This window comes from Melozone crissalis, unplaced genomic scaffold (assembly GCF_028551555.1).
Source record: "Melozone crissalis strain CALT ecotype California unplaced genomic scaffold, PUWL_Pcris_2 ptg000057l_1, whole genome shotgun sequence".
NCBI lineage: Eukaryota > Metazoa > Chordata > Aves > Passeriformes > Passerellidae > Melozone > Melozone crissalis.
The window spans coordinates 7052399-7078784 of NW_026535835.1; the positions used below are offsets into that span (position 1 = coordinate 7052399).

General features: G+C 40.4%; 1 protein-coding gene across 5 annotated transcripts; it reads left to right on the forward strand.

Moving 5' to 3' along the window:
* Positions 1-786: 786 nt before the first annotated feature.
* RABGEF1 (RAB guanine nucleotide exchange factor 1) lies at positions 787-25098 on the forward strand. Of its 5 annotated transcripts, none has more exons than XM_054287359.1 (9): positions 787-858; positions 10853-11038; positions 12960-13126; positions 18006-18175; positions 19614-19695; positions 20223-20355; positions 20784-20875; positions 21620-21876; positions 22812-25098. In XM_054287359.1, the coding sequence occupies exons 2-9, from the start codon at positions 10860-10862 to the stop codon at positions 23208-23210; spliced, it is 1479 nt and encodes a 492-aa protein (XP_054143334.1). In that variant the 5' UTR covers positions 787-858; positions 10853-10859; the 3' UTR covers positions 23211-25098. The 5 variants fall into 5 exon arrangements, with proteins under 5 accessions (XP_054143334.1, XP_054143336.1, XP_054143338.1 ...); XM_054287361.1 differs by having other exon boundaries at positions 18009-18175; XM_054287363.1 differs by lacking the exon at positions 787-858 and adding an exon at positions 14099-14218 and having other exon boundaries at positions 10803-11038.
* Positions 25099-26386: the final 1288 nt, after the last annotated feature.

Genomic DNA, 26386 nt, shown 5'->3' on the forward strand with positions numbered 1-26386 from the left:
TGCTGAGGGGCTGGGATGGATCATTGCAATGACCGATTCCATCCTTCCCTCCCCACCCATCCCTGTGACACAGCACTGCCCTTGCTTCTGCAGTGCTCAAAAAGAACCTTTCTGCCTCTGTTCAGAAGAATTTCCCCTTGGTCTGAATAATTTCCTTCTGTCCATCTGTCCGGCTGAAGCACTCCCTGTCTCACAGTGGGATGTCCGTGCTGAAAAAAGAGAAAAAAAAATAAAAGAAAAAGAGATAGAAGCTAGGACACAACACTGGTACTGAGCACGCAAAGAGGAGTTTAAACTAGCAGCGGGTATTTTGTATTTTTATATTTCCCCAAGTCAGCTCTGGGATGCTCGTGTGGGGCAAGGGCCGGGCCCTGGAGCCCTACGGAGCTGCTACGGGGCTCTGGAAAAGGAAGGGAGGCTGCGGGGCGGGAATTCACCAACTGGGAGAGCTCCATAGCAAAAAACAGAGAAGAGGGCTGTGGGTGCGGTCACAGCAGTAACCCAGCCGTGTACCGGCCCGGCCCGGCCCGGCCGTGTGCCAGCCCCGCTCACCCTCACAGCGCCCGGCTCTGTATCAGCCCCGCTCACCCTCACGGCACCCGGCTCTGTATCAGCCCCGCTCACCCTCACGGCACCCTCAGCCCCGCGGCCGCCGCTCCGCCCAGCACAGCCCGGCCCGGCCCCTCTTCCTTCCGGGCTCGGTCCCGCCCCGGAGGTGCCGGCCGCCCTTCCGCCGAAGCCGAGGGAGGGCCGGAGGGGCTGAGGGAGGGCCCGAGCAGCGCCGGGGCCGTGAGGGGCTGCGGCGGCGGCAGCAGCGCAGCGGAGCGGCCGGGCCGGCCCCGCCGCCCGGGGCAGCCGGTGAGAGCCGCGGGGTGAGGGCCCGGCGGGGTCGGGGACAGCGGGGGCGGCCGCGTCCCCCCGGTTATAGCTGGAACCGAGGGTCGGGGCTCGGTGTCTGCCCCCCCGAGGGGCTTCATACCGGCCCCGCTGCCGCCTTGGGCCTGGGCGAGGGGGCCCTGGGCCCCACAGGGCGGCAGGAATCGGGATAAACAAACATCGGGATATGCGGGAACTTGGCAACCCGCCTTCCTCCTCCTAAAAGTGATTTTTATTAGGTGTACATGTAAATGTTCCTTCGGTGGGGCTGTGCCGGTGTTACCGGGGTGCAGGTGGCGCTGACAGCTTTGCCACCATGCCCCCCCAGCCTGTTTTCCTCATGAGCTCCTTGTGGATCAAGGAGTTCTTGGCTTTTTTTTTGTAAGTATTGCCGCTGCCCGGCTGAGGATTAAAGTCCTTTAAACTCCAGCCGGGGGAAGTTTAGAGCATTTTTAAGGTGCTGAGCGGTGCTGCTGTGGGTGTTTGCCCTCCTCCATGTGCAGCTCCTAAAGCTAATTTTTGTTATCTCTGTATTTAATTAATTCCGTGGCTCTGTGCCTGTAGCTAACAGGGTGCAGGTGTCACTGGTAGCTTTACCAACAGTCCCCCACCCTAGCCTGTTTCCCTGATGAGTTCCTTGCGGATCAATGAGGTTTTGGCTTTTTTCCTGTAAGTATTGTCCCTGCCTGGCTCCTCACTGCACAGCTGAGGATCAAAGTCCTTTAAAGTGAAGCCAGGTGAAGTGTGGAGAGCACTCAAGATGCTGAGCATTGCATGTTGGATGATTTTTGTGGGTGTTTGTCGCTGCTGTGGAGCTCAGGTTGTTCCCTTGAAGCAGGGAGTGGCTCAGGCAGGGTGTGAGATCCTCAGAGATGAATGATGTGCTTGAATTTCCAAAGGAATTCTCTCAGGGGTGGCTCAGTGCCGTCTGAAATCCTGCTGGGATGGGCTGCTGAGAAGGTTTTACAGGCGAAATTAAATTGGTTTTTGTTTGGCTGAGTGGGGCCCAGTGCTGGGAGTTAGCAGCGCTGAACAATTTAGGTGAAAAGCATTGTGGAGGTTGTGGTTTAAATCCATGATTGACTTGCCATATTTTGTTGTTTGGGCTCATTTGAAACTACTTTTGATTCCTCACACCAGGGCTTTGGGAACTGCACTGAGCTGCCTTTGGTTTTCCAGTTCCCCAACACTTTTGTGAGACCAGTGAGCAAACCAGAGCAGCAGAGAAGGGTGAGGTGTTTTCCAGGAACAGGGCTTCACTCAGGAGTTGGATGTGCTGGCCTTCTGGACACGGTTACACAAGTGGTTTTTGCAGCAGGGAGGATTAGGAAGAGAATTGTAGCTCACTGGAATGTTTTGCTGACCAAGAAAAAGCCCAGAACAACACCCAGTAGAAAGGGAGAATAGGGTATAAGCCAATTATAGCAATTCCTGAGACTGCTTTACACAGCAAACAGATTATAAGCTTGAAGATAGTTCATGATTCTGGTATTTAATTTTGTTCTGTGGTGTTATTTAAGCTAGAACAGCCTTTCTCAGCTCCTTTTTTTCTTGCTGTGTAATCCCCAATTATACTTGGGGCTTTTTTTCCTGATGATTAACCACTTGTGATCTAAAGCTAGGCCTAGATGTCTTGCTCATGAATCCTGTTAAGATGCCACTTGTAACAAGTCAGGTATGAAGTTTATAAAACATTTTAAAGTTTTTCTCTGAGGTTTTAAGCAACTTAATCCCCATCTGTGTCCAGGTGAGTGTGGTTGGCAGGAAATAGCGTGTAGGAGCCTGTTGCTGAGGGGATTTTAGCAGTTTAAGCAAATCTTCTCTTTCCTGTGACCTGAGCTCCCAGCGGAGCAGCACAAAGAGTTTTTGATGTTTCCTGTGATTTCCTTAAAGCCCAGCTGTGGGTCACATGGAGATGGTGAGGCACAGCCTGGTTGGTCACTGATGTCACAACCCAAAGCCGTGCCCCCGGGCCTGGGCTGACATTTGAAGGGAAATCACAACTCCAAGCTGAGGAAATGCAGAGCTGCAGCCTTGTGGCCAGCAGGAGTGTGGAGGTTTGATCAGTGGCTGCAATTTCCCTCCCAGTGCCAGCAGCAGCTCTGTGGTTTGTTTGAAGTGGGTGCTCACCACTGTTTCTTTTCTTGGGACTGTTTTTCCTGCACTGTTTATCCTCCAGCTGCTGGAGCTGGAATCCTGTAATTGCAAGGGAGATGCACATGGAAAGTGTGAGCACTGCAGAGATAACAGCCAGGTCTCTTGCCTAATCCCCAACTTGTCCAATGGCTTTTGTGTTTTCTGTTCTCCAGCCTGAGCTCATCCTGCCCCACCCTCTCCTTGGGAGGAAATTAGCTCATGGTTAATTACCCTGCTGCTAATTACGTGCCTGAGTGTTTGGGGTTCCACCTGAATCACGACTCTTTCAACACTTAGATTGCTGCCCTTCAGAATTTTGGTGTGTTTGAGTCAGTGATTCTTTGCAATAAATCCATTTAAAGGGCACTTTTCCTTTGGCAAAATACAAAATACACCTTGACTCCCTCCTTCCACCCCTCAGTTTTGATGCACTTTCTAACCTACCTTCTAAATCTATTTTTAGTAATTATATCTTCTAAATCTATTTTTAGTGATTAGAGTTGGCTTGTTCTGAATTATGGTGAAGTTTTCAGGCACCAGTAAAATGTGAACCAACAGCAGTTCCTGTAAGAATTGTGTGTTTGGAGCCTCCCTGCTTTTCTTCTTATTTTTGTCTGCTTTAAAATTCCATTTCTGGGAATGGCCACTAATGACCAGAGAGCTGCAGTGAGTTCATTGTGGGCATTCTTTGGGGCACTTTGATGGTTTTGAATGAGAAGAATTCAGGTTGTTCATGAAGGGCTGGAGTGACTTTTGAAGAGCTGAATCTCATTTAATTCAGCCCAGTGAAAACACTGCTGAAGGTTGTTGTTAATGCTTGTGCCAAGATTTCCTTTTGAAAAAAACCTTAATTTTAGGGAGGGAATAAAAAACCCAAACCAACAACAACAAAAAAACCCAAAACAGCCACAACCCAAAGCAAAGCTGCCTGTTCCCAGTGTTTGCTGGTTTTAGATACATTTAATTAAGTTGGTACCAATGCTGAAACTCATTTATAGAACTTCAATTATAGAATTAAAGCTACTCCTTTAATTTCCAGTGTTAGTTTGTGGAGTTACTTAAAAACTGCTCTTCACAGCTTGTAATAATTATAAATTGATTGCAATTAGCTCTTACTGAAGGTGTTTATTGATTGATTAAGCAACACCTCTTCTGCTCAGCTTTGAATTTGAGCTTTTCCAGCCAGCTCTCCAAAGGTGACCTCAGCAATCCAGCCCTAATAAATAGTTTATAACCCAGCTGAGATCTCCTGACAATCTGCACTCCTAATAAAGCTTCAGATCACTTTGCTCCATCCCTGGCAAGGCAGGGAGGTGGAAAAGAACCAGAAAAACAGGCTGGGGGTGTCGGAGTGGTAAATCCCTGCTGCTCCTGAAGCATCTTTCACCCAGAGCTGTGTCTGCAGTGCTTGTGCTGTGGGAATTCCTTGTGTTCCTTGCTGAAAAAAAGGTGTTACACGAGTTTAGTCTTTCATGTGTGCATTAAATTGGATTTAATTTGGGTTGGAGGAGCCTTTTTTCCCCACCCATAGAAGCTGAGGATGCTGTGACTGACACCTGATTTAAAACAATTAATTTGGATTTTTCTGGTTATTTTGTAGCTTGGTCTGTGCAAAAATGAGAATTTATTATTTTGAGCTGCAAAAGGTCCTGGAGGAATGATTGCTGCTCCTTCAGTCCCCTTTATGGATCACTGGCAAAAATGGCCTTGGAGCAAAATTGGTGTTTGCTGTGCTTTAACTCTGTCTGTGTTGTCCCAGGGGTGTGACAGGGAAAGTGAAGTTGGTATTGCCCTTCTTAAAGGTGTTTGCTCAAAACAGGTCAAAGAAAAGAAAAAAAAAATCTGTAAGCGTGGGTACAGCAAAAAGAAATGTTGATAGGAAGATGTATTTAAAAGTTTCAGAATAAATTGCATTCAAGCCAATGGAAAGCTAATTTTGAATTAGTTGGTAATGCCCTTCTTAAAGGTGTTTGCTCTAAATGGGTGAATAAAAAGAAAACAAAATTCTATAAGTATGGGTACAGCCAGAAAAATATGTTGATAGGAAGATGAATTTGAAAGCTTCAGAATGAATTGCATTCAAGCCAATAGAAAGCTAATTTTGAATTAGTTGGTATTGCCCTTCTTAAAAGGTGTTTGCTCAAAACAGGTCAAAAAAAGGAAAAAAAATTCTGTAAGTGTGGGTACAGCAAAAAGAAATGTTGATTGGAAGATGTATTTAAAAGTTTCAGAGTAAATTGCATTCAAGCCAATAGAAAGCTAATTTTGAATTAGTTGGTATTGCCCTTCTTAAAGGTGTTTGCTCAAAACAGGTCAAAAAAAGGAAAAAAAATTCTGTAAGTGTGGGTGCAGCAAAAAAAATATGTTGATAGGAAGATGTATTTGAAAGTTTCAGGATAAATTGCATTCAAGTCAATAGAAAGCTAATTTTGAATGAAACCACAGTGATTTTGGTGAGGTTTTTTTCATCGTAACAAACCTGCTGTGAGGTGCTCTGAAAAAGCTGGAGCAGCTCTGGTCTGTCACTGGAGAGCTTTGATGTGCAGCCCTGCAGGCAGATCTGATTTAATGGGAATCTGAGGCCTCATTTCCTTCTGATTTCAGTAGAATTCGGGAAAATAAAGAAAAATCTAGACATTGCCAACTGGGAATTCTTGTGGCAGCAGGACAGGGAGCGTTTTGGTGTCCCCAGCCAGCAGTGGGACCTTTCCAAGCTGGGATTATCCCAAATCCATCCCTCAGGAGCACCCGCAGTGTGTGAGGTGCACTTTAAAAATCACAAAAAAGAATTGGGTGATTTCCATTTTCCCATTTCACTGGAGAAGGGGAAACCAGAACATTTACTTGCAAATAAGTAACATTAAGTAAAGACATTTATAAATTAATAACTAAGTCTGAGAGCCCATTGTTTTTGTGAACTCTTGGAAGGGGGTGTTGCTAATTAACACAGATATTACAGAGTGATGAGGTTGAGTCCTGGCACAGAAATGCTCAAGAGAAGATTCTGATTCTGTCCTGTGGTGTTTGAGGTGTTGTTTTAGCTTTTCCTGATGAATTCACAGTGTTTTGGAACACTCACTAAGCAAAGCAGTGGATGAAGAGATTTTAAATTGTTAAATTTTTGCTCCTGGGAGTGCTGTAACTGGGATCCAGGAGATGCAAGGAGGGTGTTTGGTGCAAAGCCTCTCTCCAACTTTTACTTATTAATGTTACTTGTGATCTTCTGCTATTTTATTGTGCTTCTGGATTAGATTTTTTTTTATTTTCATGTGGGAAATTGTTACCTTCCTTATGTTTTTCTGATTTCTCAGTGGGCAGGTGGTGTAAAGGGGTTTGGAGTTTGCTGCTCTCCAACTCCAGAAAAAACAACAAATTTGGTTTTTTCCTTTCAATTATGTTTGAAGTCAGCTTTGAACAGACCATGAGTGAAAATAGGAGATGTGACCCTGCAAAATGTGTGTTGTGAGTGTGCAGAGGAGCTGATTTGGGTAAGCAATGGTCACCTTTGGGAGTGCGAGGGAAAGGAACAGAGGAAGGGGGAAAAAGCATTTTGGACACTCTACAGTTCCAACAAAACGTTTTTATTACGTAAGATTATAATTATAAATATAAAAAATATATTATTTCTATACATAGTATATTATAATGATATAATTATATGTATATAATAGAATTTTATAATTCTATAGTTATATGATAATATAAAATATAATTATACAGAATATATATTATCTAACATATATGATAAAATATAATTGTATAATTATATTATTATATCTTTTATAAATATTATATTCTATATATTATATATTATAAAATATTGTTACATTAATAATATTTATGCCACATATAGTATTCTTATAACATAAGATTATGTAACATAATCTTATGTTATAAGAATACTATATATGGCATAAATATTATTAATATAATAATATGTTATAAATAGAAAAAATAATTATGTAATATTTTAATATTATACATAATATAATACATAATTATGATTATATATTGTATATAATACATTGTAATATTAATATATAATAATGTTACTATATAATATATTATGATATAATAATAGGATATAATATTATAATATATATTTTATTATATAATTATATATTATCTATTATATATTATGTATATTTAATATTATCTATTATAATTTTAACTTTTAAAAAAATTTAAATTTATTTTATAATTATTTTATTATGTAAGATTTGGCATTAAGTTACTTGCCAAAAATAATTTGATTTTTTTTTCACATTCATTTTCTCAAACCCTGAGTTGTTTCCTCATTACAATATTAATGCTTACCTGCAGAAATCAGCTGAGAAACTTTATTTGTTTTGTTTGCAAGGACTTTTTCTGTGTGAAGTGTCAGCTCTGCGTGCAGCATGTGACTCCTCGCTGTGCTCAGGGTGACTCCTTTGTCCCCAGGCTGGGCTGGTGGCCCTGCAAACCCTCAGGGAGGGCAGGGCTGTGCCTGCAGCTCCCTGCTCTGCTCCCTGGATTTATTTTTAATAAATAAATATTTATTTTTAATAAATAACAAGATTCATTTTTCATTTAATGTACACAGGGTGGAGCTCTGTGGGCACAGAGGGGATTTTGGTGCCCCTCTGGTGGCAGAGCCATGCTGTGCTTTCAGGTGTGGGACAGAAGCAGGGTCAGGTGTTGGATTTATCCTTTAATTTTCAAATTAAGTTTGGAATTTGGGGCTTTGAATAAGAACAGACACCTGAATTCTTGGGGTTATTGCAGTTCCAGAGTTGTAACTATATTATAGTTATTGCAGTTCCAGAGTTGTGTTTTTAAATAAAAGCAGACACCTGAATTCTTGGAATTATCGGAATTATTGCAGTTCTGGGGTTGTGACTGTTCTGGTGGGTGACAGAATTTTACTGAATAAAGGACACCTGAAGTCTTGGGATTATTGCAGTTCCAAAGTTGTAACTATAAGTTGTAATTGTAGTTACTGCAGTTCCAGAGTTGTGCTTTTAAATAAGAACAGACACCTGAATTCTTGGAATTATTGCAGTTCTGGGCTTGTGACTCTGTTCTGGTGGGTGACAGGATTTTACAGGGTTTTATTTCCTGACACAGATCCCTGTAGCATTTCTATGAGGTTTGTGGTATGAGAATGTTTTTATTTATTGTGGTTTCCAGTGAAAACATTGATTGATCAGCTTCACATCAGTGACAATTAAACATTTGATGAATATTTATAGCATTTTTTTGTAGGGCAGGCACCTGCAATTGAGGTCTCTGACCAAAATGCTGCTGCAGCTTCTGCTTTTAGGAAATGCTCTTGAAACTGAATCAGTGAAGAGGTTCAGGCTTTTCCTTCCCCTTTCTTTTCAGAATTGTTGCTCAAGGACACGAGTGATGCTCTGGGAATGGCCTGAGTGTGCCAATGCTGCCAAAATGCAATTCCTGCCCAGGCTGTGCAGCTGACACACACTGAAAATTTCATTTCTGACCTCTGAGGTGTTGGCAGCCAGGAGCTCCCACACAAACCTTCCTTGAGAAATCAGCAAATGAAACCAAAAAATTTTTGTGAAAGCAAAATATTTATGTTTCTCAGTTATTTCTGTCTATGGGAATGAAGTAAAACTCTCAAATATTTAATTTTTTTTCAGTTTTGCTCTGCAGCAGCACAATATCATCTGTCAGGCTTTTCAGTGGGAAAAAAAAAGAAATTATTCAGCTGCTCTCCCATCTATAAAAATGAGAACACGTAGCTATAAATGATGTCATTAAGAAATTGATTCCCTTAATATGCACATCTCTACAATGAAACTATTTTTAGGTTATTTTTAGCAACTCATTATTTCTTTCAAAAATAGAAAAGTGGGAGAAATCTTAATCCTTACGTAGATAAGATGGAATATTGAATTTGTTCCCCCCTCAGAGAAAATTGGGTGTTTCCTGTTACTTAGCTCAAAATAACTTGATTACATTAATGGGAAATGTTAAACATGATCAGTCTTTTTAAAGGGATAACTTTAAAAAGAGCTTGGAAGAAAAGAGCTGGAATTTCCTGGAGTAGAGAACTCTCAGTGACATTTGTGCATATTCCATCTTTTGCTGGATGATCCAGAGAAGAGTTTGGGGGTGGAATTTCAGGGGAACAGAAGAAAACTCTGAGTCATTGACTGGTGTTCTTCAGTTTGAGAAAATCCCTTTTTCCTCTTGCTTTCCCTACATGGCAGGAAGGAAAAGGGGCTGAATTTACTGGGCAAAACCTTGCTGTGCCAATTCTGCTGTTTCCCTGTTTGTCAATAGTGAAAAATAAAAATCAATATTTGAACACGCACACCTTAACCTTACTTTTCTGTTGCAGTCACTAAATACAAACCCCCAGAGCTGTTCTGTGTGCAGGAGGGACTGTAACCCTGGCAGAGCCTGGGGGAAATGGGGTCAGCTGTGATTCCCCAAGGGCCCTTTTGGGGCCAGAGTCCCTGAGTCCTCCCCAGAGCGGCTCTGTGCAGGCAGAATGCATTCTGTTCATTCATTCACACAGTGCATTGTGTCTGCTCCCTTTGCTGCTTTTTGGAAATTTATTTCTTTTTATTTCCCCATTGCTTTGTGTATTGGCTCTGAGAGCAAGGTGCTGGTGAGAGCAGAGCCTGGGGCTTTGTCCCCTTCCTGTGGGACTGTCACTGCAAAGGTGTGCATTGGCAATTTGTCCCCTGGCTGTGGAACTGTCACTGCAAAGGTGTGCATTGGCAATTTGTCCCCTGGCTGTGGGACTATCACTGCAAAGGTGTGCATTGGCAATTTGTCCCCTGGCTGTGGGACTATCACTGCAAAGGTGTGCATTGGCAATTTGTCCCCTGGCTGTGGAACTGTCACTGCAAAGGTGTGCATTGGCAATTTGTCCCCTGGCTGTGGGACTATCACTGCAAAAATGTGCCTTTGTCAGTTTGTCCCCTGGTTGTGGGATTGTCACTGCAAAGGTATGCCTTGGGCCTTTGTCCCCTGGCTGTGGGACTGTCACTGCTGCCCTGGGCCATTTTCTGGACCTGTGTGAGGGTCACAGCCCTAAAAGATGTGCCTTTGTCCCCTGGCTGTGGGACTGTCACTGGTTCCCTGGGGCACTCTTTGGACCTGTGTGAGGGTCACAGCCCTACAAAGATGTGCCTTTGTCAATTTGTCCCCTGGCTGTGGGACTGTCACTTCTGCCCTGAGCCATTTTCTGGACCTGTGTGAGGGTCACAACCCTAAAAGTGTGCCTTGGCAATTTGTCCCCTGGCTGTGGGACTGTTACTGCGTCCCTGGGCCATTTTCTGGGGCTATATGAGGGTCACAGCCCTACAAAGATGTGCATTGGTGATTTGTCCCCTGGCTGTGGGACTGTCACTGGTTCCCTGGTCCATTTTCTGGTCCTGTGTGATGGTCACAGCCCTTCAAAGTGTGTCTGGGGCCTTTGTCCCCTGCCTGCGGGACTGTCACTGCAAAGATGTGCATTGGCAATTTGTCCCCTGGTTGTGGGACTGTCACTGGATCCCTGGGGCACTTTCTAGGGCTGTGTGAGGGTCACAGCCCTACGAAAATGTGCCTTGGCAATTTGTCCCCTGCCTGTGGGACTGTCACTGGATCCCTGGGGCACACCCTGGACCTGTGTGAGGGTCCCAGCCCTACAAGATGTCCCTTTGTCCCCTGGCTTTGGGGCTCCTGGTTACATAACCGTGCCCTCCCTCCCCTCATTCCGTTGCTATGGAGCTGTTCAATAATTCAAGCAGGTGACTCCTTTCTGAAGGCAAACCCTCAGAAGCAATGATTTCCCGCAGGCTGCTGCCAGGTTTGTGATTTTAACCCTTCTCCTCTTCCTCAGGAGGAAGATGAACCTGAAGTCGGAGCGCAGGGGGATCCACGTGGATCAGTCGGAGCTGCTGTGCAAGAAGGGCTGTGGGTACTATGGCAACCCTGCCTGGCAGGGCTTCTGCTCCAAGTGCTGGAGGGAGGAATACCACAAGGCCAGGCAGAAGCAGATCCAAGAGGATTGGGAGCTGGCAGAGCGGTAAAGAACCTTCTTTTCTTCCTTCAGGGTCACTCCTCCAAATCCTGTTCCTGCCTCCTCTTTCCCAGTCCTGTTTGCTCAGGTTCATCACAAATTCCCCAGTTGGACCTTTCTTTCCTTTTGATACAAAGATGATGGATGTTTTCTTCCTTCAGAGTGAGTCTTCCAAATTCTGTTCCTGCCTCCTCTTTCCTGGTCCTGTTTCTGGCTCAGGTTCATCACAAATCCCCCAATTTGACCTTTCCTTCCTTTTGATGCAAAGATGGATGTTCAGGACATTCTGGTGTAAGAGGTTTGAAAAGAAAATCTGAGGGGGAACAAATCTAAACAGAGCCCAACCTGCCAATGAATACTTTGGCCTAATTTGCATATGCAAATCTGTATTTCTATCAGCAGTTAGACAATTTTGATTCAATACCCTCTGGAGATGGCAATTATTTCTTTCCAGCACTGTGGTTTTACATTCCAGCTGCTGGTCAGAAACTGATTTTAGTCTTGTCTGTGGTCATTCTTTTAAGCCAAAGAACATCAAAGCTTTTTTTTAATTGTCCAATCACTTATTTTCTGCAAGCCAATCTAGTTTTCCTCATGTGATAAATGCTTGACCCTGAAAATGGAAGGTGTGTTTTCACAGGGGTCATGTTATTGTTTTCCTCTGCCATAAATGTCTTGCACATTTAATAACAACTTTATTATTAGGGCAAATATTTATGCTGCCAGTCTTGGATCATCTCTAAAGCAAAGTGAGGTATTTAAGGAATTCTTTAATGAGTAGCTGGGAGATGCTGAAGGCACAGATAAGCTGGGATTGTTTGTTGCAGTGAGCCTGATAAAATCCAATTCCTGCCTCAAGAGATGGCAGATCCCAGACTATTGATGGTCCATCCTGAGCTGCAGGGATGTTTAAAGAATTGCTCAGCTCCCATCCAGCATCCTGTGGGGTGACAGAATGTGACCTGTTTGAATACTCCTGCACAGGAGGAAAAAGGGTGCAGGGTTGGTGAGTTTGCCCTCCCCTACTTTAGATTAAAAACTTGTTCTTTCAAACTTTGCCTCATCCATTCAAGCAGATATTTATCACCAAAGCAGATTCTGACAACAATGATCTATTTCCCAAAATATTCCTGAGATTGGGACAGGGTATTTTGATTTTGTCAGATGGGAAGGACTGCCTGAGGCAACAGATTGGGGAACTCAGTGTGAGGCAGGGCAGAAGGCAATGAATCTGCTGCTGGGAATGAATCTGCTGAATGAATCTGCTGCTGGATGAATTTCCTGCTGGAAATCCCCCCTGTGCCTTTGGGTAACTCAGAGTGTGACATCAGAGGAAGGTGACCATGCTTAAATCTCAGTCATCTCCCTTTGCCCCTCACTATTTAACCCTGAGCTTCCCTCACTTCTACCACTGCAGCATGGAAATGGGGGTGTCCTGTAGTGAAGGGAGATAAGGAGAGGGGAGAATTAAAATGTAAAATGAGTAATTAATGATTGCACAAGAAATCAGCTCCTTTGCCTTGTTTCTAAGCCCTTAAACCAGACTGTGGTGGTTTGCAGGGGTCCCAGGATGAGGGAAGCGATGAGAATGTTGACTCCATGTTTCAGAAAGCTGATTTATTATTTTATGATATATTTTATATTAAAAGAAAAATTATATATTAAAACTATACTAAAGAAAGAGAAAGGAAGGAGAGGAATGATAATAAAATCTTGTGACTGACCAAGAGTCCAAGACAGCTGGACAGTGATTGGCCATTAATTAAAAAACAATTACATGAGACCAATCAAAGATTCACCTGCTGCATTCCACTGCAGCAGATAATCATTGTTTACATTTTGTTTCTGAAGCTTCTCAGGAGAAAAGATCCCAACAAAAGGATTTTTCATAAAATATGACACCAGACCTGTGTTTTCCCACCTGCAGGCTCCAGCGTGAGGAGGAGGAAGCCTATGCCAGCAGCCAGAGCAGCCAGGGGGCACAGTCCCTGACCTTCTCCAAGTTTGAGGAGAAGAAAACCAATGAGAAAACAAGAAAGGTCACTACTGTGAAGAAGTTCTTCACTGCTTCCTCCAGAGCAGGAGCTAAGAAGGGTAACTCTCCTTTGCTTTTCATGCTTCTGTGCATTTTAAAGTGAAAAGTTTTTGGCAGATGTGTTGTTCTAAAAGGCAGATTAATGCTCTGTGCTTTGAATTTTAAAAGTTGGAATAGTGATGCTTCTGGAGAGTGGTTGCTTCTGAAAACACAGAAAAATGTGAGTGATGGCAAACATTCTGTCAAATAGAGCTAAACCTGTGTTTGTGTGTGATTTTACCACTGAACAGCAGAAATGTGTTCCTGGTGCTGGCACTGCCCTGCTGAGGGGAAGTTCCTCTGGCACACATTCCAGAGGAATTCCTGACTCAGCCATGATGTCACACCAGGATTTAGGGCTGCAAGGGGAATTCCTCCTGGAGAGAGAGAGCAGCAGAGAAGGTGCTGCCTGTCAGTCACCCCAACCTGCTGTGTGTGAGTGTGACAGAAATATCACACTCACAGTGAGAGAAATGTCAGCTGGTGCTGCCAGAGTGCCTCAGTTTGGCAGGAAAAATGGGACGTGTGAGCAGGGTGCCCTGAGCTGCACATAAAAGTGAGGCTGACAGTGTTTGTGTGGGCTGGCAATATCAGGTTTGTGGCTGGCTGGGTGTTTGTTCCTCAGAATGTGTTACAAGCAGGAATGATGAATGGCACTGCTGCCTTGGCATAGCAAAGCTCACACAGGCAGAAGCTGGGAGATGCTGGGCTCTGGAGGAGGAATTCCAGAAGAAAAAGCAGCATTAATCTGTCTTAACCTTAGAGACAATGCATTTTCTTTATTTGAAATTCAGCATTTTTCTGGTTGGAGTTGTCCTGGTGCATGACAGCAGCTGCTACACGAGGCATTCATTCACCTGCATTAAACCTTTTTAGTTTTTAATGTTCATTTTTCTCACTTTCCATCTTTTCTTTTTTTTTTATCCCTTCACCACCTGTCCTGCCATGCTCCTGCTCTTGGTGCCCTGCTTGCTTTGGCCTTTTTATTTCAGCAGCTGAAGAGAAAACCCCTAAGCAAGGACAGCTGGGGAGGGAGAGAAATGCTGATAACATTCTCAGGGATTTGAAGGAGATTTTTACTCCCTCCTGGGAACTGGCTTCCCCTTCTGAAGGTAATGCAGCACAGCCTGGGCGAGCTGTCTGCCTGGTTTTAGTAAGCTTGGCTCTTAGTTGGGCTTTGCTAAACACAAACTAGGGTTGTGCCAGTTGTAACTCGTGCTCTTCGACATGAAGATGGCAAAAAAAAGCAAGTCCAGCATCCTGAGGTGGTGTTGAATCTCTAAACCAATCCTTTGCTTTTAAGAAGGGAGCCACAAGTGTAAAGCTGAAGCTTCTTTGAGCTCCACTTCAGGATTAGGATCAACAAAACAAGAGTTTTGTAAGAATTAGCTGGATCTTGTGCTGCTTTGTGTTTTTATTTAAAAAAAAAATCAGGTTGCTGTTACAAATCTGATTATTATGAGTTGAAACCACTTCAAGAACTTTGGCATTCTCAAAACATCTCCAGATATTTGTTATATAAACCAAGAAGAAAAATTCCCATCAAGAGGAGACACTGATTTCACTTAAACCAAAAGGACACCAAACAGCTTTAAGAGCTCCTCCTCCGTGAATTGTTTGCAATCCTGACTCGTCCTGCTGGCTAAAGAAATGTGCAATGTTCATTAATGATTCCAGGAAGGTGATGAAGGTGTGACAGAGCTGGGGACAATCCCTGTCCCACATCCAAGCTTGGACTCCATGGCACAACCATAGTGAATCCTGGAGTGCTCCTGGTCTGCTGTGACAAGTGGCTTTCCTCTAGAAAGAGTGAAATATTCATTATGTTTATTTTTGTGAAGCTGATCCTTCCTTCGCTCTTCCCATGCTTGCTCCTGGCATTTTGGCATTTTCCTCTCTTTAACTTGTTGGAATTTCTTGGCTGTGATCAGCTTCTTTGTAGTTGGATTGAATTCTCTGAGAACACAGGACAAACCTGAGGATATTTTATTGCTGGAAGTTCATTTGTTCCTGCAGCCCTTGGTAATCAGTACAGATTAATTTTCCTTAAAACAGGATTTCAGCTCAGAGATTAGAGAATCTGCAACTACAATAATTCTTGGTGTAACTCACTAAAAGACAGTTCATTCTAATTAACATTCACTTTTTAATCCTTAATATTGTCTGCCTCAGTTGACTACATCTCTCTATAACTGAACAGCAATCTAGTTTGAATTTGTGACTGAAAAAATAATATTCACATTCCTTAAGGTCATACAGTAAAATGAGGCTCATTATTTTTATATAAGAGTGAACTCATTGTTGAAGTAAGTAAATAAACCTTCAGCTGTGCTGTGAAATGAGATCAGTGATTAATCATGGAAGAAATAGCTGATAAATCTGCCCTTTTCTTTGTTCATTATTTCCAAATAAGCTTTGTGCTTCTCTAATGACAAATTTAATTAATGGCCACCCTTCAGCTGGAATCCTGTGGAGGATTTGGGGTGCATGGAGTGAATTGTAAAGGCAATGGAAGGAAATCCCCTCTGGAAAATGTCCCTGAGTAGAAAGGAGTTGGGTTTGCACTCTCTATCTCAATTGCTGCAGTTGAAATTTCAATATTTGCATAACCTCTCCAGTTCTGGTGGTGCCTGCCCAAGTCACTCCCTGTGCTGAGCTGTGGGCTCTGCTCAGAGGAATTTGGAGCTCCCTGGGTGGCACAACTTTGGATTTTCTGTAGTGCTTGATCTCTTCAGAAACACAGAACAACCAAAAAAACCCCACTGAGCTCCCTCAAATCCAAATCAAACCAACTTCAACACCTCAATCCCCTTTCTTTCTTTCCCCTTTGGATTGTGCATGCTTGTTGGAAGCAGCATTTCTGTGCATGTGAGGTGGTTTCAGGTTAAAGCCCTGTTTGTCTGTGCTGACCATGAATATTTTCATGTTTTCTGTCTCTCTGCTTGCCTCTCACCACGTTCATTTCCACCACCTCTGTTCAATCCCTCCATTTCCTACAGCACTGGCTGGCAAGCTGAAAGGTGGGTGAAGGTACTGCAGCAGCACAGTGAGCTTGGAACTTGGAAAATCAGATTATTTTGTGGGAAAAGCATTATTACTATTATTACCATTACTACTATTACCACTACGATTACCACCATTACCACTACCATTACCACCATTACCATTACCATTACTATTACCATTACTATTACCATTACTATTACCATTACTATTACCATTACTATTACCATTACTATTACTATTGAAAAGCATTATAATTTATGTCATTATTGTTATTATAATCATTATATATTTATTATTGTTACTGTTATTGTTGCATCCAACATTTCCCTGGCAAATCTTGAGAAATACAATTTACACAATTCCTCATTTACAATTTACATTTACACAACTACAAATGACCAATTTGTACAGCTGAAAAAATTTTTGTTAAAAAAGTGACTGGAAATGATAAAGCCTTTCTGCAATTATCCATCAGTGTCAAAAAACTGTAGAAAAACCGTAAAAAATAAAGAATTTAATATAGAATATAATAGAATTTAATATATTTAATATATTAAATTAATAAATTAATATAATTAATATTTAAAGTGACTGGAAATTATAAAACTTTTCTGCAATTATCCATCAGTGTAAAAACTGAAAAATACTGAATTTAATATATTAAATTAATATTATTAATTATATTATTTTAATATCTTAATGTAATATATTAATTTAATATATTAAATTAATATAATTAATTATATTAAATTAATATATTAAATTAATATTATTGATATTAAAAGTGACCCGAAATTATAAAACCTTTCTGCAATTATCCATCAGTGTAAAAAAACTGTAAAAAACTGTAAAAATATAGAATTTAATATAGAATATAATAGAATTTAATATATTAAATTAATATAATTAATTATATTAATTTAATAAATTGCATTAATATAATTATTATTAAAAGTGACTGGAAATTATAAAACCTTTCTGTAATGATCCATCAGTCTCAAAAAACTGTAAAAAAACTGTAAAAATTATAGAATTTAATATAGAATATGATAGAATTTGATATATTAATATAATTAATTATATTATTAATTTAATTAATTTACTCTATTGCATTAATATAATATAAAAAGTGACTTGAAATGATAAAACCTTTCTGCAAGTATCCATCAGTGTAAAAAAGGTAAAAAATATAGAATTTAATATAGTATACAGTAGAATTTAATATATTAAATTAATATAAATTATATATATATATATAATTGAATATATTAAATTAATATAACTAATGTCAAAAGTGACGGGAAATGATAAAACCTCTCTACAATTATCCATCAGTGTAAAAAAACTAAAAATATAGAATTTACTATCGAATGTAATGGAATTTAATATGTTAAATTAATATAATTATATTAATTTCATATATTGATATATTTATTTAATAATTTAAATATAATAATATATTAAATTAATATAGTTAATCTAAAAAGTGACTCAAAATGATAAAATCTTTCTGAACTTATCCATCAGTGTAAAAAACTGCAAAAAATAGAGAATTTAGTATAGAATATAATAGAATTTAATATGTTAAATTAATATAATTATATTAATATATTATATTAATATATTATATTTATGTAAAAATATAATTATAATAATTTAATATATTAAATTAATATAATTAATATAAAAAGTGACTCGAAATGATAAAACCTTTCTGCAATTATCCATCAGTGTAAAAAAAGGTAAAAAATATAGAATTTAATATAGAATATATTAGAATTTAATATATTAAATTAATATAATTAATATAAAAAGTGACTCAAAATGATAAATTCTTTCTGAACTCATCCATCCGTGTAAAAAACCTGATCTGTGTGCCCTGAATTTTGGCAGCAGAGCTCCAGGAGGCCAAGGCTCCCAGCCCTGCCATCCACAGGCAGGCCAGCATCGAGACAGACAGAGTGTCCAAGGAGTTCATCGAGTTCATCAGGACCTACCAGAAGCCTGGCCAGGACATCTACAAGCAATGCAAACTCTTCTTGGACACCATGAGCCACAAAAGGGTGAGCTCTGAATGGTCTTGTCTCAATAAAATGGGGACATTTGGGAGAGGGAGGAAATGCTGCTCTTCTTCCAGCAGTTTGGATTTTCTGGAGCGGGGCAGGAGCCTTCAGATTAATCAAAATAAGATCTGGGTGCCTTTTCTTGGTGGTGTGGGACCAAAGGATGCTGCTAACCCCAGAGCAGCCCAGATAAATGAGTCCTGACTAAATCCCACATAAATGGGTCTGTCCAGCAATATTCTACATTAATATGATTGTGGAAATGATCTAAGATATCACCTGGTGAGGTTTTAGATCTCACAGGGTGGTTTGGGTTGAAAGGAATTAAAGATGATCTGGTTCATGGGCAGGGACACCTTCCACAGTGCCAGGTGGCTCCAAAGCCCAGCCTGGCCTGGGACACTTCAGGGGTGACACAAATTAAGCCTAAAAACTTCTAAAGATAATTCAGCATCTCCCTCTCCTTTTATATCCTTCACTGTGCTGCTTGTTTTTAATATTAAATAAGTGTTATCTTCATTTTCCATTAAAAAAAATCAATATTCTTAAAATATTAGTCTGTGGTGCCACCTATGGTTGGAATGAGTTAGAATTCAGCACAGCTTTTTTTCCCCTCTTCTTCTCCCTTCCCTATTTAGTTCCTCAAATTATCTCCTGAGTTCTCATGGAATCTTACATTCCCTCAGTTTTGAATTCTTCTTGAACTTTTATTTCCTTTCTTTTGGATCTGTTTATTCTGAGCACAGAGTTTGTGAGAACAGAGTGGGTTTATATTTGAGTTCTCATTTCCTACTTCAGCCTTCCCAAATTTGCGATTTTTTTTTACTACTCATAAACCAGGCCTAAATCCATTTTCAGTAAGAGCTGAGACCTGTGTTCAGGAAATGTCCAGTTTTTTGCCTTAGAGAATTCAGAAATCAAATTGTTCCCTCACTTTTTTTAATGTATGGTTTCATTTAATGATGAAAATTGCCTTAATTAAGTTAATTTTATGTTCGTCTGGTGCTCAGTTAGCAAAGGCCAGTGTTGTTTCACAAATACCACTGTGAAATATTTCACAGTAACTTTATCATCAGAAATGTGCTGGAGAGATATTATTTCAAATAATTTATGTTATTGGGGGTTTTATAGATTATGAATTTTAAAGAATCAGGGGTTAAATAGGGACAAACATTTTGTTTAGTCTGAGTTATTCTGTCAGTGCTCCCAGAGGGAAAAGCCATTGCACCTGTGCTAATATCCATTTATTTTTCACACATTAAAGAGCCAGTGTTGGCTTCTCCTGTTTGTAACTAAAACTGAGCCACTCTAAACACCCCTGATGACACCTCTGCATTCTCAGACTGTTACTGCAGCTGGACAATTGCCTTAAACCAAACCAAAACACGAGGTTTGCTGCCAGCCCTTCACACTTATTCCTTGTTCTGTTCTCCTGCAGGATTTGAGCATTGAGGAACAATCTGAGTGTGCCCAGGACTTTTACCAAAATGTGGCAGACAGGCTGCAGACACGTTGGAAAGGTACCAGGTTCTTTCACCTTCCTCTTCCAAAAGCAGTGATGTAAAACTAAATTGAATTTTCAGTGCAAGAAAAGCTTCAGAAATGCCTTTTCCTTTTCCTTTCCCTTTTCCTTTTTCCTTTTCCCTTTTCCTTTTCCCTTTTCCTTTTCCCTTTTCCCTTTTCCCTTTCCCTTTTCCTTTTCCCTTTTCCTTTTCCCTTTTCCCTTTTCCTTTTCCCTTTTCCCTTTTCCCTTTCCCTTTTCCCTTTAATTTTAAAATTTTTTCATTTTTAATTTTCAATTTTATTTATTATCTTTATTGTATTATATTTTATTAAATTTCTAATAATTTATATGTCTTATAATTCTTACTATAGATATATATACACACACACATATTTCTTATTATATATATCTCTTATAATGGATGTATTATATCCATTTATGAACTCAGGTTGCCTTGAATGAATAATCTTAATTTGCTGATATTGGGATTAAACCTTGCAAAGAGCCCTGGAATATTTAATTTGTGGGGTTTGTTCCTTTCAGTACCCCCTGAAAAAGTGGAGAAGGCAATGGATGAGGTTGAGAAATACATCATGACTCGCCAGTATAAATATGTTTTTTGCCCTGAGACAACTGATGATGAGAAGAAAGACCTTGCTGTCCAAAAGAGGATCAGGTAGGGCTTGAAAGGAAAATTAATTGAGTAATTCCTAATTCTCTAATGAGCTCTGAATCAACCATGCTAAAAACTTTGTGCTGTGCACAGAAAAATGGCTTGTTAAGGGTTCAAAGCTTTTTATTTAAAATACAGAAAGAATGAATAGGTGGGATAATGACAACTACCACACTGGGAAAATTTACTTTTATTAAATCACTGCCAAAAATAATTATTAAAAAAACGAAGTGCTTTCTGTGAAAATAAATGACATCAGTGGAATAAACTGGTTTGTGGCTGGAATAATGGCTCAGTGACACAAAGCATTCCTTTGCCCTGAGTTCAGGTTTCAAACCCCTGTCTGTGAGTGGCACTGAGAGTTTTTTAACCCTTTTTTCTCCTTTTTACCTTCACTCCTTAACCCTCAACTCCTGTTTCTCCTGTTGCAGGGCTCTGCACTGGGTGACTCCCCAGATGCTCTGTGTTCCTGTCAGTGAGGAGATCCCAGAGGTCTCTGACATGGTTGTAAAGGCAATCACAGGTTTGTGAGTGATCAATTCTGTATTTACAGATTTCAATTTCACTTCTCTTCCTTATTGAGATGATTTTTGCTGTCATCACAAGGTGGGTCTGTTAAATGTGCTGGAGTGTGGAATTTCAGCTGTGGAGCAGGGATAATTTCCACACTGAAGTGCTTAGAATTAACTGATCTGCTTAAAACACTTCCCCACAGACTGAAATGAGGCAATAAATGCAATAAATGATGCAATAAATTAATTTTTTAAAATTTCATGTAATTTAAAATAAATTAATATAATTTAAAAATAAATTGCTATAATTTAATTTAAAATAAATTAAAACCTTTAAGTAAATTGATGCTATTTTAAATAAATTAGTGTAGTTTTAAGTGAAATCCCCCAGTGTTTTTGAGTGGAATCCCCCAGTGGTTTTGAGTGAAATCCCCGAGGTTTTTTGGAGTGAAATCCCCCAGGTTTTTTGGAGTGAAATCCCCCAGTGTTTTTGGAGTGAAACCCCCCAGGTTTTTTGGAGTGAAATCCCCCAGGTTTTTTGGAGTGAAATCCCCCAGTTTTAAATCAACTTGCATATTTTAAAACTAATGCATATAACTTTAAATTAATTCATATACTTTGAGCTTGCTTTTTAGAATGATCAGGAGCAGAAAAATGCACTTTATTTCCCTGAATACCACCCACCAAATCCTGCTTATTCATTGCCTGATCATTACAATTTAAATAATTCCAGGATTTTTTTTTCCCCCTTCCAGACATCATTGAGATGGACTCCAAGCGTGTCCCTCGGGACAAGCTGGCCTGCATCACCAAGTGCAGCAAGCACATCTTCAATGCCATCAAAATCACCAAAAATGAGCCAGCCTCTGCTGATGATTTCCTGCCCACCCTGATTTACATCGTGCTTAAGGGGAACCCCCCACGGCTGCAGTCCAACATCCAGTACATCACTCGCTTCTGCAACCCCAGCAGGCTGATGACTGGGGAGGATGGATATTATTTCACCAACCTGGTGAGTGGGCTTGGACAGCAAGGTTGGGCTTTTAGCTGGAGGTAGGAGTTGCCAGCAAAGGGCATAAATTCAGTTTTCATAAATATAAATTCACATTCGTAAACCTAAGTTCCAATTCGTAAATCTAAATTCCAATTTGTAAATCTAAACTCCAATTCATCAATATGAATTGCAGTGTGTAAAGCTGAATTGCAGTGTGTAAAGCTGAATTGCAGTGTGTAAAGCTGAATTGCAATGTGTAAAGCTGAATTCCAGCGTGTAAAGCTGAATTCCAGTGTGTAAACCTGAATTCCAGTTCATGAATATAAATTCCAATGTGTAAGCCTGAATTCCAGTTTGTAAATAGAAATTCCAATGTGTAAACCTAAATTCCAATTCATTAACAGAAATTCCAGTGTGTAAATGTAAATTCCAGTGTGTAAATGTAAATTCCACCAACAATTAGTTGCTGGTGTAAGAAGAGGGAAAGGAATAGTAAATGTTGTAACATTTTCTGTAAATGTAGAAAACATTTTCTGTATTATACTGTATATTTTCCCGCTTTCCTTTTCCCCCCGTTCCTTTTCCCCCCTTTCCTTTTCCCCCCTTTCCTTTTTCCCCCTTTCCTTTTTCCCCCTTTCCTTTTTCCCCCTTTCCTTTTTCCCCCTTTCCCTTTTCCCCCCTCTCCTTTTTCCCCCTCTCCTTTTTCCCCCTCTCCTTTTTCCCCCTTTCCTTTTTCCCCCTTTCCTTTTTCCCCCTTTCCTTTTTCCCCCTTTCCTTTTTCCCCCTTTCCTTTTTCCCCCTTTCTTTCCCTTTTCCCCCTTTCTTTCCCTTTTCCCCCTTTCCTTTCCCTTTGTAAAACAGTGTAAAAAGTGTAAAACATTTTCTGACTGTAAAACCTTGCAGTGTGTGCTGATTGCAGCCTTGCAGTGATGCTCTCTGTGCTTTGTTTGCAGTGCTGTGCTGTGGCCTTCATTGAAAAACTGGATGCTCAGTCCCTAAACCTGAGCCAGGAAGATTTTGATCGTTTCATGAGTGGCCAGACCTCCCCAAAAAAGCAGGAATCTGACAGCTTCTCCCCAGATGTGTGCCTGGGGGTGAAGCAGATGTGCAAAAGCTTAGACCTCCTCTCTCAGTTGAATGAGAGACAGGAAAGAATTGTCAGTGAAGCCAAGAAATTGGAGAAAGACCTCATTGATTGGACTGATGGCATCACCAAGGAGGTGGAGGATATTGTGGAGAAATATCCCTTAGAAATCAAAGCAAAAAGCCAAGCCTTAGCAGCCATTGACTCTGAAAATGTGGAGAATGACAAGCTGCCCCCACCCCTGCAGCCTCAGGTCTATGCAGGATAATTCTCCTCAGCTAGCTGGGAAGGAAAGGAAATTTAAATCTTAAAGAGCCTAAATCAGTACATTTTTAAAGGTACTTTTGGTTTGGGGTTTGGTTTTTTTTGTTTTTTTTTTTTGGTTAAGTGGAATGAATTGTATTTATTTTAGTCCTGTAGGTTTCTATTAGGCTTTGGTGGGTTTTTTGAACTGAATTTCGATTTTCTACACAAACTGGTGTAATTTTTAAGCAACACTAGTCCATTGACATCCTGAAAGTTCCCTTCTAAGCATGCACTTAATTGTTTTTAATAATCAGTTTAACTTGAAGCCAAGTTCCAGCAGAAAAAAAAAATACCAGTGTTAGTCTGAACTTATTCTGTAGCTGTAAAGATGAATTATATATTGTAAAATATGTAAAATTGTAAATAGATTTCAAATCTAATGTCCCAACTGTGCATGAGCTCGTGTGTGAGTGAAAATGATCTCAACATATTCATTTTAGCACCTTTCAGTTCCACCATGTTGCAGTAAAAAGGCAAAAATGCTGTTGGAGTTTGGATAACCTGGAGGGGAGAAATTGGAGTGCTTTGCAAGCTTGAAAAATCATCTTAATCTGCTTTGTTAAAAAAAAATTATTTAAAAGATGCCATTTCTTCATTTAAATGCTCTGTCAGAACACCTGGTAGCCTTGAGTGGTGCACAAAGTGCTGATTTTACTGTGTGGGGGCCAGAAATTGAAAATACTTCAGGAATAGGAGGAGATATTTGTATTAAAAACTGCAGAATGTGGAACAAAAAAGGGGAGAGGAAAGAGACCATGAAAGAGTTGCTCCAAAAGTGTCTCTCTCTCTCCAGGTCACTTCCATCAGTGGGATGAATTTTGGTTGCTTTTTTGACAATCCTGGGGAAAATAAATAAATAAATAAATAAATATAATTTGAGGTTGCTTTTTAGAAGGAGCAGAAAAATGCACTTTATTTCCATGAAACATCAACCTTCTGCTCTTCAGTGACCCCTTCAGCACCTTGAATGGCTTTTTGTGACACTAAAAATCACTAAAATTCAGATTGGGGTGAAAAAGAGGAGCTCACCCCACAAACAACAACTTCTTAAACAGAACTTGGAAACTTTTTCTGTGTCAATTTGAAATCTCTTGCAGCTCCTGAGATCCCAAACACAAAGCTCAGCTGGAGCTGCTTTTAAGCCAGGTTTAATTCTTGCCATGAGGAGGAAAACACAAACCTGGTGCTTCATTCCCATTCACTGAGGCTCCTGTTGAATCTGCACTGCAATAACTTCAGACCACGACTGTGATTTCTCCCTTTTTCTGGCATTTTTGGCCTTTTTATGAACTATGCACCACCCCTGGTGTCCACAGAAGCAGCTGCAGCACTGGGGTGCTCAAAACAACAACAAAAAAATCAAATTATTCCGTGTGTCACCACCCAAATCGCTTAGTAAATAATCCTGGGATTTATTTCTTTTATTTAGCTGCTGATTCTGATCTCCAGGTTTGTCCCCGGGGGGGGGTGGGGGAAGCAAACCTGCAGCTGTTGTGTAAATGAGAGTGTTTAAATAAAAGTTCTGCCCTGGTTAATGAGTCCCTAAACCCCTCCTCACCTTTTGTTATTCCATGAAGGATTCATGGCTGCTCCTGCATCCTCTGAGTTGGGAGAATCTCCACCAATTTCTTATCAATTTCAAATATCTCTTTCTATTTCCATCAATTCTCAAGTGCCCTGCAAGTTCTAGGCTGGGTACCAATGTTTATTTTTATTTTCTTTGCAGAGAAGTCATTCGAGTGATGCAGCATTTGGGAAGGATTTTGTGACTAAAATATCTCTTTTTTTTCATGTGCCATCTTGTAATTAAGGCACCAAAGTGGGGATGTTTGGAGTAAATTAGGCAGGAAAGGTGGGCTTGATACAATTTGAGTAAATTTGATTTGAGTAAGTTTGAAAAATTGACTCAAAATTTGAGTAAATTAGTCAGGAAAAATGGATTTCCACACCTGGAGTAATCCCTGAGCAGGGCTGGAGCACAGAGGCACTCAGAATGTTTGGGTGAGACCCCAATGCTGCAAAAACCAGCAAAGCAGAGACTTTAATGAAAATATTATTCCTTAAAGTGATTTAAATGGAAATATCATCCCTTAAAGTGATATAAAATACAAGTGCTGTGCCCACTGTCACAGTATCAGAAATTTGCTTTATTTTTCCTGCTGTTAGCTCATTATCACTGAAAATAAAGACTCTGCAGCTCCTCAGGTTGGATCTTTTATTGTAAAATATTTCTTTGCATGGGAACTCCTGCATTTATTTCCTTTGGTAAGGAAGATATTTTACAGGAAATGCTGGAGTCATTAATTGTGATTATCACTCATTAATTCAGTGCTGTCATTTTGGAGTTTGACCATTCAGATAGATCCTCATGGGACTGCTGGAGTTTTACATTCCCAAAGCATTTTTAGGGAATATTTTCACCCAAATATTTTAATGCAGAATTACTAATTTATTTTTAATAATTAATTTATTTTAATGCAGAATATTTAGGGAAGGTTTTCTCCCAGCTTACCCAGCTGTCAGGGACAGTAAACAGCTCCACCAGAGCCCACATTATCCTCGTGGAAATATCGCCATAGTATTACCATTAATAATACTAATTATTAATAATTAGTATTACATTATTAATAATTAATAATACATTAATAGTATAGATTATTAATAATTATAATAGTGTAATATAAAACAATGGTATTCTTATTTATCACGATAAATTTTATTTGCTTTAAGGATTTAAGCCTGAACAATTTTAGGTATTGGAATAGGTATCAGTATAGGTATTTATGTTAGGAAATATTAAAAAAAAAGATGTTTGGGGATAATTTTTAGAGGAAAAGGGGAGGGGGAAGGCGGGAACATCGTGAGGGAGGCTGGAGCAGGGAGCGCGGGGCCGGGGCGAGCGCGCCGTGAGGGCCCGGTGCCGTTCCCGGTTCTGTTCCCGATGCTGTTCCCGGGCCCATTCCCGGTTCCATTCCCAGTTCCGTTCCCGGTTCTGTTCCCGTTTCCGTTCCTGGTGATGTTCCCGGTTCCGTTCCCGGCTCCTCCCGCGCTGCCGGCGCCGCCTCAATCTTGTCCCCCCCGCGCCACCGTCGGCGGGTGAGGGGTCAGGGCTGCGGCCCGGAAGCGGCGGCGGAGGCG